Source organism: Anopheles merus, chromosome 2L (assembly GCF_017562075.2).
Source record: "Anopheles merus strain MAF chromosome 2L, AmerM5.1, whole genome shotgun sequence".
Taxonomy (NCBI): Eukaryota; Metazoa; Arthropoda; class Insecta; order Diptera; family Culicidae; genus Anopheles; species Anopheles merus.
This window is the reverse complement of record NC_054083.1, coordinates 34,333,685-34,349,626: the sequence shown is the minus strand read 5'-3', so window position 1 is coordinate 34,349,626 and position 15,942 is coordinate 34,333,685. Positions and strand designations below refer to the sequence as shown.

General features: G+C 43.9%; 1 protein-coding gene across 2 annotated transcripts in view; it reads left to right on the top strand.

Annotated features, from left to right (window-relative positions):
• LOC121591560 (collagen alpha-1(XVIII) chain) overlaps positions 1–15,942 on the top strand; it is a 192,350-nt gene that overhangs the window by 44,320 nt on the left and 132,088 nt on the right. For both annotated transcript variants that reach the window (XM_041912209.1, XM_041912210.1), the window contains exons 3-4: positions 7,610–7,701; positions 8,872–9,413. In XM_041912209.1, coding sequence (XP_041768143.1) covers positions 7,610–7,701; positions 8,872–9,413 — 634 coding nt within the window. The remainder of the gene's footprint in view (positions 1–7,609; positions 7,702–8,871; positions 9,414–15,942) is intronic.

The window sequence follows — 15,942 nt, the reverse complement described above, 5'->3', positions numbered from 1 at the left end:
TTGTAATTCAGTTATAATTCTAATCTCAAAGCATTTAAGTATCACAATCAATACAAATGCATCGAAATGAAAATTGTATTGCTTTTGTTAAATTTATAATAGAGGATAAGTCCGACAATTCGTCTATTTTTATTGTCCATCAAAATGCGTTAGCTCTGGAGTAGTCCTGATTGAATTGTGTATTAACAGCTGAGAATCGAGTTTTCGGCTTTTACTGGAATAATGGTGGATTAAATAAAGGAATTTACTAATTCTCGGACGTGCAAGCGTGTTTGCATGTTTTTGGTGAAATTTTACTCAAACAAACAGATTTTGTGAATTTTATTCGAAAAGTGGCTTGGAATAGTACTTAAGATAAATGCATCTGTTCCTAGGTATTCTGCCCCCATCGTCCCGAAGGTAGAGCTGTAGCGGATTCTGATGATTATTTTGAGTGAAATTGTCTATTTTGTTTTTGCTGGTAGTTTTTTTTTTTTTTGGTTTTGTTTCAAAAAGCACTTTTTCCATGTTGATCTCCCGGATGATGTATCTCCCCCAATCCTTTAGCTTTACCTGTCAAATATTTCGCTTGTCAAATAGTTTATTTCGCTGTATATTTCACCTCGTCTGGCCGCACGGTAAGAAGGTTCTTCAGTAGAGGTCTAACGATCGGAACCAATGTAAAGCTTGTGAAATTTTGCTAAAAGCCAATCCAATAAATTTCATTCTTGCTTACTTACTTACATACTTACTACTTCTTCAATACATACATTGAAAACAAATAAAAAAATCTTGTTACAAATCGGAAACAGTCCTACGAACTAATTAATTAAGCAAATTGCTGGAAATGAAACCATCTCAACGCAGATAAACATCATAAAAATGTAAGGCGAGTAAAATGTTCGCAAGAGAACTTCCGCTAATACATTTACAGCCATGCCGAAAAAAAAAAACATTTGTCATAAACGCGTTACCCGGGTTTATATGATTCATCTCTGGCAGTGCAAATAAAAGATCATCCCTCCATCCAACCATACCGATTAGCGCTCAGCGACAGAGACCAAGAGAAATGTAAATGAGCGTTCTTCTTCGGTAACTTTTTTTTCCTCCTTCCGCAAACTCTGCTCCAAACAAATACAACAAACTTCCCCGTGCACATTGCTTGCTCTGCTCTGCTGTACCTAAAAACTTCCCCAGCACACATCGCAACGCATCGAAGTCATGCGTAGAGATTGGAGAAAAAATAAACCGCCTGCAAAGAATAGAAGAAAGAAGAAAAAAACGAACTCAGAAGCTGAATCATGCGGAAACGATTGTTTGATGTCTTACAATTTCTTGCGGAATGTTGGTGCGCTTCCTCGCGTAGATGCGCAAAAGTAGAAAACTTTTCCAAATTAACAACTTGTGCATCTCAGCAAGCCGTGCGGCGCGGAGAAAATTTTCACCCAACCAGGGAAGCGGGGTGGAAAGGCATTCAGAGTTTCGAGAACTCTGAAAAAATCCGTACATTTTGCCAGACTGTTGCAGCAACAGGCGGCAGGCAGGCCAGCCAATAATACGACACTGCCGGGGCTATTGGATCAAACGTTTGTTTCGACGAAATTTTTCACGATTTATTGGGTGCTTTCAAAGAATTAGCGTGCCGCTCTGGGCAATTGTCGTTGGAAAGAAAAAGGGAGGGAAATGGTTTCGCCAACTTGAGGGAAATGGTTTCGCCAACCAACTTCATTTGGTAATTGTATGCAATTGCTATTTTTGATCGGTAATGTGTAACTGGAAACGGTGTAGAGCAGATTTTCCTAGTATTGATTTTGAGGTTGCGTTTTGAACAACACGAGATGAGATTGTAAACAGAATTGCCACTGCAAATCTTTTGGAGTTTTTATTGGCTTCTTCTATCAAAATGAACTCAAACAAAGGTAGTTTGAATTTCAATGGCTTGAAGATCCCTATAGTGTATCTGGATATTTAATTTCATTTACATGTTGGTATGTTAAAAATTTTGGTTTCTACTTTCTATATGTTTCTTCAGCGATAAATCGATTGTAAATGATTGTTCGCTTTCTCTTTGCATCATTTCACATCCACCAAAGTGTAAACAACAACCAAACCAACCTGTTATCGGAGTACACAATCCAAAATTTAACACTTAATTTATCACCTTCATCCTCTCTTTAACCCAAAACAAGCTGCTGCTGCTGCTGCTGCTGCTGCCTTTCATGTTTGCACCGTTACCGCTGTTTAGCAAGCGTGTCTTCATCAACTGAGCCGATATTATGACAAGCAGCGGCACTGAGAGGGGGTGAAAACATCGCACGGGGAGGTCAGACGACGACAGTCTAAACATCGTCCACGATCAATGACATTTACTTGTGTTGCTTCCACCGCGCGACCAGGAAAAATAAATAGCCCGCATGAATTTGAAATTAAACGAAAATGCCGCGCCGAAAACATAATCGAAACGGTCGACCGCGGCGGAAACGCCGCCGCACGCGTAAGTTAATGCAAATAAATATCATTTGTTGAACTGCGTGCGGTAAACGGATGGATCGTTTCGGTGGAAAACAGTGTTTCAGCGCGCTGTAGTTCCGCTTATCCCCGGAAAAAACTGTGCCCGGAAGCAACGGATCAAACACATCAAAAACACACAGTGAACTACGGGAAAACTGAAACCACCGAGCGGTAATGGAAATCCCGTTCCGCCGTTCCTTTGGGATAATGTTTCCCTTTCTGTTTTGTTTTCTTTCTGTCTCCCATTGGCTGCAAAACTTTTTGTTGGCAAAGATTTCATTTGTTCCGTTTGATTTGCATGATGTGGCGCATGATGCTCTCCCTAGATAGCACTTCCTTCTTCGAAATTTGTCTGCAATTTGTCCTGGCCCCGTAACGCTCCATCGGCCATCAAACGATAGCAAACGAGCCCGTCATCGATGCAGAATGATGAATGAGAAATTTCCCATCAGTAGCAGGGCTTTGAAGAGCAGGAAAAGTGAAACTTCCGCCTGCCCCCTCCTTATTGCTGGCTACTTGTTGCTGGAAATGGAAGAATTGGAAATGCCGGAGGACAAAAATAGTATCAAAATGCAACATGGATGGAAATGAGAACGCCATGGGCACGGAAAATTCTTTCGATAAGTAAAGTACGGTTCTTATCCGAAAGATTCGAAACGGAAGAAACGATTGCTTTCGTATGGAAGCAAAACGCAACAAGTGGCCCGCAAGAAGTTCGCTTTTGAGCTGCGGGATTGTTTATTGTTGCCCTTGCTAAGCCAGGGAGGAGCAATCGACAAATAGTTTGATTTTTTTTACAGGGTAAATTTTTACTTTAATTGACCCTTTCTTAACTGTAAAAACAGTTACAACAATCCTTAATTTGTTTATTTCAAGTGTAATTACAAAGTCTTTCATTTGACAACTTCACAAACGGATCTACCAAATTGTTCACCACTGTCTTTTTGTTGGAGGTTTTTCGTGCCCTTCGGCTCGAAAACCGAAATGGCACAATAAGTAATTAAACCCATCCATTCCGACAGCCCTGCTTCAGGACCAGCCGGGACGCCGCACACTCGGAGCCAAAAACGCGCTGGATAAATTGTGTTGCTTAAGCATACCGCGCGCTCTTATCGAACCCGGATGGTGGCAATGTTAAACCCCGAATGGGGGATGGCTTTTCACTGCTGCGGTTCCTCTTGCCGAGCAAAGGGGGAAGAGCGCGAATGAGAGTGCCTTCGCAAGTGGAGTAGTAACATCTGCAACGAATCGAACTCTCCCCCCCCCCCCCCCCCGCAAGTGGTCTTGTGTGTGTGGTTGGCCTTTCCATTTCCACCGGCGCGCGAATGGAGGAAAGCAGAGATGCCAGAACTCTTGCGCGGGTGCGGGCGCTAGGTCTGGGTAACAGTTTCATAATTAATTATGGCATGCGGCGTCATGGGAAGGCGAGTGGTGTGGTGTATATGGTGTCGGAGCGGCAAAGGCCGGATTTTGACGGAGATTGCGAAGGTCATAAATTTTAAGCAACTGAGCTTCTACTCCGCATTCTAAGGAAACAGTACTGCGTACGCATCGTGATACTGCCTTCACTGCATTAGAAAATCTGGCAGAGGCGAGGAGCAACTGCTGCAGACGCAGAAAGCAATGAGGCAACATTTGTTGGTGACGAATGCGTTTGATGGTTTTGCGTGATCTTTTTTTTGTTTTGGGTTGTCGGGGAGGGTTTTATTCGGTGAATCAAAGGAATGGCGAAAAAAGGCACACATTTCATAAGAATGTATACAATCTGTTTCTGTTGCTTTTGGTTGGCTTGATGTAGCAAATGAACCTTTTTGATCAAAATCCGTACGCTTTTGCGTGAACAGTTGGAGTGTTAAACTAAATGGGTGTAGAATTATAATAAATTGGCTCGTGGTTGGACCAGCAAAATATACAAAAACTGCGTGGGAGTCCCGTTTGCACTTGGTGGGGGCTTTCAAATTAATGGCTATGAATAGCGTCCTTAAGCGGCATCATTATCCTTAGGAAATAATTAACCTAATGATTGTGATAATTTAAGCTTAAAACATGTTGGTATTTTAAATATCATCAAAAGTACATTAAACAGAGTTCTTTCTTTCTTTGAAACATATTGAAGAGTGAACAAAATATGTATTAAACGTTGGAGAAATATTAAGTACTATCTTATCCGGTCTTTTCTTAGGCCGGTCTGGTGGTACTCGTGCTCGTCAACTTGTACGACTTAAAAACATCCCCGTCATGGGTTCAAGCCTAGAATGGACGTGGTAATGAATTAAGTCACGAAAGCCTGTATAGGCCGGTATCCTATCGCACGTCCGCGTAGGGCGTTACGCCAAATAGAAGAAGAAGATGGGTTCAACCCTCAAATGGAACTGACTATCCTGCTATGGTGATACAGGGTTTCTAACGATTTATTGGTCAGTTCCCATGATTTGTTGGTGCGTTTCTACGATTTTTTGATCATATCCCATAGATTTTCGGTTCGTTCCCATAATACAATTGAACCAAAAAATTCTATAAACGGTCAAAAAATCGTGGGAACGTACCAAAAAAAATATGGGATCCCACTAAATATTGATGGGAACCAACCAATAAATCGTAGGAAACCCTGTAAATAAGTCACTGAAAGCCAGCCCATTATTGGTACAGTCAGGCCTTGACCGACAATGGTTGTTGTGCCAAAGAAGAAGAAGAAGATAAAAGGAATTAAACAGTGAATATATAGAACATACCTTTTTTTCTTTTAATTGTCTTTACCCTTGTTTGTATGTGATTATGAAACATTTGTTCGACTTTGTTCGACTTTTGTTGGATATTATGATTTGGAACAATTTCTAACAAATTCCCGAATGATATAAATCATACATCTTTTCTGATATGATGATTGATATAAATACTGCAAATGGAACAGTTTTTATAAAGACTTATGTTTCTGTAATGAAGGCAACATGTTTTCCATTAGAAGCACATGCCTGTATCAAGCGGAGTAAAGAGCATTACAAATCTTCATACCTCATTTGTGTGTTAGTATTAAGATGGATAACAGAGTTTCATTTTCAACACCACAGCCACAAAATACTTACCTAGAACTCGACACGAGCGAATTGAGCTGAAATGCGAATCCCCAATATATCGAATAAAAACCTCCTATGCTATTCTGCCCCCCAACAACTGTGCCCCTCACATGATCGATGGCACGTGGGCTACATGTTTTAAATGACACCGTCACCACTACCACCGTATCGAAAACCGCGCCTTGGTTGTGGCGTGCTTTAATGATAATATTTTGACAACGGTTGTATTTTCATTACATCCTCGCGCGGCAGACTTCATGGAGCTTCGTGTTGCTAGCGTTCCTCGAAACGTTCGCTTGTTTCCCTTTTGTCAGATGCGCCCCGTTCCCATTCGGCAAACAGTTCACCTCCCACGCAGAACACACACACACACGCTCATGGACAGTCAACATTGCATTCTAAGCGAACACACACACAAGAGCTACTACCGGGCGACATTGGCAAAAGAGTGGCCCACAGTGGCAGTGGAAAATTTATGTAGAGCAGCAAAGCAAAAGAAAATCGGTATGGCATATTTTTTTACCCCCATTTTTTACCACACCGAATTGCACGGAAAAATTTCATCAGCTGTCAGCGCGGTGAAGGTTGCATGATTGATCAGATTTTACGACGACCCGGCTCAACGTCATCTTGCGTATACTGAGCCTATCCAGGCAGGCTCCGCCGGCGGTGGTTGCTCCAGACAACGGGCAACAGGATATAAGTTTAAAATTGGACACACCTGTGTGCAATCCATCCAGACTGGCGGGGGACAGGTGCCAGATTCATTTTTTAGAGGGCGTTTAGAGTTTTCCTTACTTCTCTCATTTTGTCCGTTGTTTTCGGCGTTGCCGTGATGGATCATAAAACCATATGCCAAAACCCGATGGCGGCCCCATGTGCTGCACACCGGGCAAGCCCAAGGTATGGCAGCCCGGAACCACTTCCCTCTTGTTATTCGCGTTTCTTTATTACAACAATTCAAACTCTCTCATTCCGTGTTTTATTGTTCGCCATTTGTGTTGAGGGCAGGAGCCAGCAGCCTCATCGGGGAAGGGAGAAGCTCGTTTATTTTCATTTGTCACCGATATACGTTCTTCCGGTTTGGAGTAGATTTTGGCCAATTTATAGTCACTTTTTTTTTGTTGAGCACAGTTTTTCTTCTCCTTTTTCTTGGCCGTGTACCCTGACTCATTGTCGATCGCAAATCGTCAACGAGAGCGTTTGTGGGGCGGTTCATTTTTCTTGTTACTTTATTGCAAAAAGTCGAGTCGAAACCACGTGTCAGTCATGCTGGCGTTAGACACGCACACACACACACACACACACACACGTACGTACACACGTGTGACAAAATAAAATTCCTGAGTGAAAGTTTTTGTCATTATAAGTTATTTGGCTCTTCAAATGGTGTGGTGTGACTCTGGTTGAATATTTGAGCGTCGTTTTGGTGTGATAAACTTTTTTTATTAGAATAAATAAATGAGAGCTCATTTGAATGTTCAAAACGTATGGAAAACGAGGAAAGGAATTTCAAATTGAACAAGAAGTTTTGCATGTGTATTTGTGATAGGATTCTATGAAAAATTTTGACTTTGACTTACTTTTTCTGTTATTTTATCACAACTTTTTTTTGGTTTAAATTCCATTTTAGTGTAGCATATCTTCAATATATTAAAGCAGAGGTTATCACTTGACACGGGAAAACTAAAGGTTAATCGAAGAGCTTGTCACTGCATTTTAAAATACCGTTAATGAGTGGAGAAAACAGACCGCCCCTCAAATCGAACAATAAATTACATCCATATGTTGTGTGATGGGACGAACCGCGAACCGATGTGCCGCTGTAAAACATTCGCTTTCAGTGACCCGGTTAATCTTTACGCGCGCGCCCAATCCACACCTCTGTGGCCAGCATAAAATACTTCCACAGCCACTGCCAATCATACATTACCCCATCATCGGCCACACCGGCCGCACCACACCTGATTTAAATTCATATCTAATTTTGGTCCTAACAAGTGTGTCTTTCCTTTCTTTCTTCTTCTTCTTCTTTCCCGCTGCAGGTGGCTTTACGGAACGGTCGTGACGTTGATTTGCATCGCACACAGGGTGACCTCATCGGAGCTGAACATATTTGGCGGCCAAGGCATCAGAGGTAAGTGGCTGGTGATGGTGACGATGTTGCTGATGCTGCTGCTTCGGCTGCTGCTACCACTTCCTAATGGCAGCTTATCGTAATTTCGATCGGAAATCGCCCGTCCCTGACCGGCAGCAGAAGCGTCGAAGCTAGCACCTCAGGTGGCAGGGTGGAGGAGGAGCTTTGCACTTGGGTGTTAGCTGATACGAGCGAGCCTGGCGAGCGAAGTTACCATAAACCAGATTTAACGTGACCGCCGAAGCACGATCAGCAATATAGCTGAGCTGACAACGCTTTCAAACATGAGCATGCAATTTACTAGTGGATGGTTCTCCACTTTTTGGGGGGGGCTAGTTTTGAATGCAGGAACGGGCATGGACGGCATCGATCGATAATTTCATTCAGCTTAAGATTTTCGCCGAGCGATTACTACGGGGTCGGTAGGTAAATTTGGCCCTGTGGAATAATTCAGGCTTGAAGGGGTTGTGCGGCCAGAGCGACGTTGGAAAGTCAGGGTTGAAATGTTTCAATAGAGCACATAGGGCAAAGCTATGCACTGTGCGAGTATCGGTGTCGCGTGAGATAGACGGGGGTTATAATATGAATAAAATACCATGTGATATGGTCGTTCGCTGCGGTAGGACAGCTGGAATTTTTAATTGAACCAAATTGAAAATCCATTTCAAACAAGGCAAAAAAAACGTTGAAAATGGCAATAAATTTTTGATTCTTTTTTACTAAACCTTACTGTTATGCGTTAACAAATAAATGTGTCACAAATACTTATCTCTCGTTATAATTTTGGCACAAAGAAACATCAACCCTTCAATCATCGATGTCCTAGATTTGAACTATCACAATTGGCGTCATGAAATGAAGTATAGTAAATGAAATTTTAAAATATTTAAAACCATTAACATCACATAACGAACTCATTATTGTAAATTTTTGTATTGATGGATCATTTTTCGGTAATAATAAGAAAAAGACAACGTAATTCAACTTAATTTGTCGATCCGTTTGATACTCATTGCCAACTCCAAACGTTTCACTTATACTCCTAGCAGATATGCAACCCGCAGTACAACACAGTCATGTACAACTTGCATGCAATACCGGTTTGCGTTCGTCGGTTTCTTGGTCATTCTTGGATCTGTTCTCACTTTTTTCTCTCCCTCTCTCTGGCAGATGCACTCGCCGAACGCGATCTGATGGGAGCGATCGAGATACCGCTGCAGAATGGCGTCAAGTTCGTCGATGGACTGGACGGGTTTCCGGCGTTCGGCGTCACCAGCGAGGCGGACCTGAAGTCACCGTACAAGATGATCCTCTCGGACCACCTGCAGGACTTTGCTCTCATCGCGACCGTCAGACCGCAGTCCAGCTCCGGTGGCTGGGTGTTTTCCGTCGTCAACTCGCTCGACACCGTGGTGCAGCTGGGCCTGCTGCTCGAACCGACTGCCGGCGGTGACCAGTGGAACGCGACGCTGTACTATACGGACGCGAAGAAGGAACGCATCAGCCAACCGCTGGCGTCGTTCCAGGTGCCGTACGGCAAGAGCTGGATGAAGATGATCTTTAAGGTGCTGCCGGATCAGGTGGTGTTCTACTACAACTGCCTCGAGGCGGGCGTCGTGCCGGTGAAGAAGGAACCACGTAAGTTAGTGTTTGACAGCGCGTCAACGGTGTACATTGGCCAGGCCGGGCCGGTTCTGAAGCAGAAGTTCGAGGTAAGTAGGGTTCGGGGTGGTTTGGGCCGGTTTTTTATTGCCGTAGACACGAACCGTTGCAGTTTAGGAGTTGCTGTTCCACGCTTTGCTCTGCTACGACACGATCGACATAGAAGCGTTGCTATGCTGGCTCATCGGAATGCTATTACGACACAGACTAACAACTGGTGCTATTTTGGATATAATGTTACCACTCCCTAAACGGTTGGTAGGAGTTTGAAATGGAATCTTTTCATAATCTATACGTATATTTACACACTATTAACATATTTCATTGGAATTATTTAAACTACTTTCAACACACTATACCCACCAAGATTGAATATATAACAGAATTTAAGTGCTAATTGTTTCAATTGCTAAAGGTGTTCAGCATAAATTTTCTCCTGAAGAGCTTTGTTGCTCAACGTTCTGGCAAACGAATCTACACCAATACATACATCATGCAATACATTTTTTGAAATTTGAAGGAATTATGGGTCTGATGTTTCGAGAATGTGCTTTACAGAAGTACACGCGTGTTCTGTTGAATGTTCTACACGTTTGAATAATGATAATGAACTTCGAAAAGCTTAAGCATGAACCATGTAATCATTCTTTAAACAGATTTCTGCCGATTCTATGCACTCTCAACAACACCTACCTTCTGCTAAACTCACCGCAAACCGCCACCACCGTACAACCATCAATTCTGGGTTTCAATTGCCAGTGACGTTAGCTCGTGGAGATTTTGCCTGAAGTTGTTTGTTAACGCTTGCATCAGCAATGCCGTTTCGCACCATGTACTTTTCAAAACACTGAGATTTTTCACACCCAACACACCCGAAAAAAACCAACAACAAAAAAAGGCTGTGTACTAGTAACATCGTTCCACCGTGCCAAAACAGGGCGGGCAATGGTGGGTATTAAAATTTCATCACCTGCCCGACGACTGACGGCTGCAATCCCAACGATCGGAGGACAATCTAAACCGAAACGAGGCAAAGAGGGTCTAGTGGTAGAGCCGTGGGGGGGGGGCGCTAGGGTTTGACTGTAAAACTTCGACATGACAACCATAGCCACCAGGGATGTCCACAGTTGCACGGGAGGAGATTTGTGACTGTGGCCTAGTTTTCAGTATTCACTACATCCGCAAACACTTCGCTCGGCTTCGTTCGTAACTGTGTGGAAGAGGGTTTGATGGTGGTGCTGTGCGGAGTTGGTGAGACAACACAAATCAGGTGCAAAAGCGTGCATGTGTATGTGAAGGAACCACTCGCCACGAGAACGAGCCAATTGGTTGCTTCCATTTCGGGAAAAGGCTAAAAATGGGAAATTCATATTCATTATCACTCAACCACTGCCGGTCGTCCTTTCGGGTGGAACGGTTCGGTTCCGTTCGGTTTCATGAGAATGTTACCTTTTTAAAGAATTTTTTTTTGTTCAAGAGGATATAGGCGTTTTGTGTAGTTTGTTAGCTGGAGGAATACATTTCAGCTACGAAACTTCATTTCCAGATTAAAGCACTTTGCCTCGCACTTGTTCCATGTTACGATATGGGCATAAGTTGAACGATTTCTTGCTTTGTCCTGTTTTGGTCCTGTTCGTGTAATCACGACAAGAATTGTACAAATTCGCTGTAAAAATCGCTGAAGCTTCGCCTACAATTGCCAATAGTCTGGCACTCTTTCCGCTTCAGCCCGTCATTTCCATCCCATTGATCCCATACACCATACCTTAACCAACCCGGAACCCCCCACTCCTCCGACACAAAACGAAGAAGAAAGTCTCTAGAATCCCGTTGAATGGGTGTATTAATAGCCCATTTTCGGTAGCAAATTTTCACATTTTCTCAATTAAACGGCAAATCGACAAGCGGTAATTTTTCCGACTCATTTCCAACCAGCCAACGGCAAAGGAATGGAAGGAGGTAAATGAAACCCGTTCGGTTCGTGTGCCCACTGCTTTTGGTGCCCGACCGACCGACCGACGGACGGCGCGGCACTATAGTTAGTTTTTATTTCACTGAACTTTACCGCCCGCCCGGGGGACGTTTGTGTTAAAATGCCTGCAATAAAATGTTCAATATTCATTGGCCGCGTTGTTCAATATTCATTCTCATTTTTGCCTCGCAGGGTTTTGATATACACGGCGATTCAAGCAAACCTTTGTGCATTAAACGTGCCGGGCGAATTAATTGCAAGCTTGTTCCGATGCGTGGACTTTTCTCCACAAGCCCTTTAATTCTCAAAATCACTCGTTAATGCTATAGCTAGAGGCTAAAAAGGCTTCAATGTTTGTACTGTATGCTCATTATAGTCTATTGTGTGGTTGGGAATAAAGCATGACGGTCAGAAATGGGTGTAAAGTACTGTGGCCATTTAAAATATTCAACTAGATCGTATAACGTTGCATGTTAAGAGTTCATTAAAGCAAAACTTTAATCCGTTTATCATCAGTTAACATTGAACCTATCGACAAATTCTTCAGTCTGTTTCATGTTTTACAATCCCGGGAAGAACCATTTCATTAGTGAAGTTAGGTCGAGCAACTACCCACAACTACAAAACGCAAACTTTATCAAGCAGCGCAAACAAACGCAATCCAATTCCTGAGGACGGACGGCAACATCTCATTAACATTTAACGTTTCCGGGTAAGATAGCGTATCCGACAGGCGTACAGGTTCATCCTTCCGGGAACCGGCGCACGGGGAAGCGATTAGAACCATGCGCCCCATGCCATCGCGCCTGCTCAGGTGACAAATGCCAGTGACGGCGGATTACCGCTTGAGTGCTTGCCTTTACCGAGTGCCACTTTCAGCCGGGACAGGCAAGACCCACTCGAACACTCAAGTGCACCGGGAATACAAGGGAAGTACTGGCCAGATCCGGGAATCGTGCCAGAGTTCAATTCCCACCGATGCCAGATGCAATCCGGATCCCGTGGTACCGAGGGGCGTAAAGTAAAGTTGCCCGCCATAGTTTCCCAGGTACCCAGGCACACGCACAAAAAAATTTGTTCTTGCCGAGAGATCCCGTTCGGATCAATTCAGCTTGCCAACGATCCGCCGATACAACACCGGCTCGCGAGTGCCAGATGGCCGCGCTCGGGCGGAACATGCCCATCGGCGCTTTGCTTGTGGAAGTGTGCTGGGTTGTACTTATGAGCCACAGGCATGGTCGTACCGTGGCAGATGAGATGGGATGCATCTCAAGAGGAAACCGGTAACCGGTCACCGGTCGTTTGATTGAACCTCATTTCCGTGGTGTGACCTATTTTCTGAACCAATGCGTTGTGTGTGTGTGTGTGTGTGTGTGTGTGTGTGTGTGTGTGTGTGTGTGTGTGTGTGTGTGTGTGTGTGTGTGTGTGTGTGTGTGTGTGTGTGTGTGTGTGTGTGTGTGTGTGTGTGTGTGTGTGTCTGTGCGTGTCTATCCTGTTAGCTCATCTTGTTTGCCGCGTTATGTACCGGCTGCTGGGATGGATTTATTTACGTCGGTAGATGGCCGCACCGGGTACATCAACCACTTCCTGCTCCTGCACAGGAAGTTGGGCGTATGTGTTTTATTTTCTTTCAAGTACGACATCGAAACTGAAATGAAGTAGAGAGAGAGAGAGAGAGAGAGGGAGAGAGTGCTTGGATGCGTATTTATGAAGCAAATTAATCCGAACCTAACTTCTAGCAAAAGTTGAGGGGGGAAAAGATACACATTACCACATCCAATCCATTCCATCCCATCAACATCATCATCGCCATCGTTGGGAAGAAATATTTCCAGTGCGTGGACCCATCCCGAGATCCCGTAGTCCGTTTTTAGTGAGAGGGTTCGCCACTTTCCAGTCATGGTTTCATTAGCCAAGATGAGCACCCATATCTTACCACACACCCACACTCAGACACGAGCTACTTGAGCATATTACAGCAATCTCTGTTCAATGTGGTCTATTTTGGGAGGAAAACTTTACGACCTACTCTGGGCCTTTTTCCATTGCCCAATGAATGGACCGATAATGGTGGCTGCTCATGAGATTGGCCCAACATTTGTTGAGCTAGCCAGAGGCCATTTTTATCGCACACACATGCACTCACTCACACTCCTCAATTCGCAATCTAAAGAGAAGGTTGCAGAACAAGGTACAGGGTTTTTTGTTCTTCTTTCTCCAAAGTTGTTCCACAAATTTCCGTCCTCCAAAAGTAGGTTTATTGTAGTGAAGATTTGCAATTAGAATGGCACTCGAGCTGGCATTCCAACCATCATACCGGTGGCACTCAACTATGTGCTAATGAAACGACGGCTGCTAAATATACGGCAGCTCAACAACAAGCAAAGTGAAATTCTTTCGCCAAAGATCTCGCCTCAAGCTCTCACGCTCTACACGCTCCCGTCTCAAGTTGACTGTACAAGTTGGTGCCTGAGGACCTATTTCGGCTGTTACGTTGCGTTGCCGTTTTATGGCATCTTGCTCGTCATTGCATGCACTCCAACGCTGAGGTAGGTATTTAGAACGATTTGCTTCAATTAAGTCATCGCTCCCTGGGCATCATTAGTGTGACACGCCTCTAGAAGCCTGCGTTGGCTCAATCTTAGGCTACACTCAAGGATGCATTACACTTTTCCGGATAGCGTTACCATAGCAAGCGACAACTTTGACAACGGTTGTGAGAAAAGTTGGGACGAGCCACAGTTTATGTTCGTAGTGTTTCCACTTTCGCTTGAGGAGTGGACCTTTGCGGCGGCTCGTTTCTACTGTGCTGGTATGTTGGCGCATTACAATGCATTCCAGCCAGTTAAACCCATTATGCTTGCCACAAACAAGGCAAGCATTACTTTGCATTCTTAGGAACAGGAGAAAAGTAGTGGCCTTAAAAATAATCTTTTCCTATTGTACTCTGGACCCATGAAAATGCAATGGAAATAAGCTACTGCTACTATGGTGGCTGCCTACGTCGATCAGACATCAGTAATGTCTCAAACAAAACCATCGATAATGGTACGAAGAATTGTGCATGTGCTCAAGAGCGGCTGCAGCAAACAAAGCACTGATTGTGGGCGAAATGTGCAACGAAGGAGGTCAAACAAAATTACCTATGCATGTCCTCTTTCTCTTTTGCTCTCTCTATCTCCCTCTCACACACTCTCCCCATTGCACTCTCGTTCATCTGTGCAACAATGTGCATACGGTTCACTTCGGGTTTTGATTGCATGCTGCTCTCTCTCTCTCTCTCTCTCGAGCAAAGGACACCGACATCCAATTTGCCATTTTTCGCAAACATCACAACAAATGTACCTTCATCCTGCTTGTGACCGTTAGCGAGAAGCTGAAGATAAACGGCTAAAAGATTTCACTAGGCTACTGCTACTGCACACAGCACGAGCCGAATCAGTGAAGGCCTCTCTCGAAGACTTCCCAGCAGGGGCAGATCGTCCTGCCGTAGCTCCTTGTGTGGGCAAACTTTCTATTTTGCATAATTCATTTTTCACGTCATTATGCGCTGCATATCCTGCAAGCCAAAACACGGTCGTGAAGTTTGCTCCTGGTTGGTTTTGGATTTGGGTGCTTTTTTGTACCGAGGCTGATGGCTAAACCTGAAGCCCGTCCGGGGGAAGACACCTTACGGTAAGGGAAAACTTCTTGCATATTGCTGCTGCACTTGCAGATATTTCTCCGGAAAGGTGGTGCTTTCTTCAGGTGGGCTGAATTGAATTGAATCCACCAAAAAGTTTCATTCATCTGACTGGCTGAAGGTGGTCCTGTGTGGGTGAGCGGAAGGTCTGGTTGGTGCTTGCCATACCCTGCCGAGATCCTGTCGAATTGCTGGGGCGGTGTATTCACCGAGAAAGATGCTCTGTGTTGTATGAAATGCCAATCTAGAAACAGTCAATATCGATAATTCATGCAATGGAGCCCCAGTGTGGGTGTTTGTAAGAGCTGCTTAGCTGTCTCTGTTGTGTTCCAAATTTCGCTTCATTTGGATAGCAGATAAAACATGAGTTTCTATGGATGAAGTCAATTAGCATTTCGGTATGCTTGTACAGGACAGATGCCGGTAATTTCACAAAGCACCCGTGACACTGCTGTATTCATGGCAGAATTGTCAAACGTATCTAAATATCTTCTTTGAATTTACACGGAAAATCTGTTATTCGTTTCCACCCATTCGTCGCTCAATTATGCTGAAGCATCGTTAAAGCGTACAGTTTACATGGAAACAATCCGTCGTAAATGTTGCCTGCCATCAAAGATAACCTACAGGCAACACACAATTCCACTGAATGTGTCAAGAACACTTCAAAGAATCACACATAAAGGCTCTCGGATATATATAAAATAAATGCGATATCCAAGAAAAGGATCCAAGTGTTTCAGAGTATCGAAACCGATGTACGTTGTGCTCAATATAAATCAAAGTCGTGTTAAAACAAGCACTATCAACGATCAGTTTCGCTTGATTTTGTTGGATGAAACAGACGGAAGGAACGTCAGAGTTTAGGCTGCTGTCACAGTGAAAGTTTCCTGCAAAACCGTCTCAGAATGTCCCGCAAGTATTC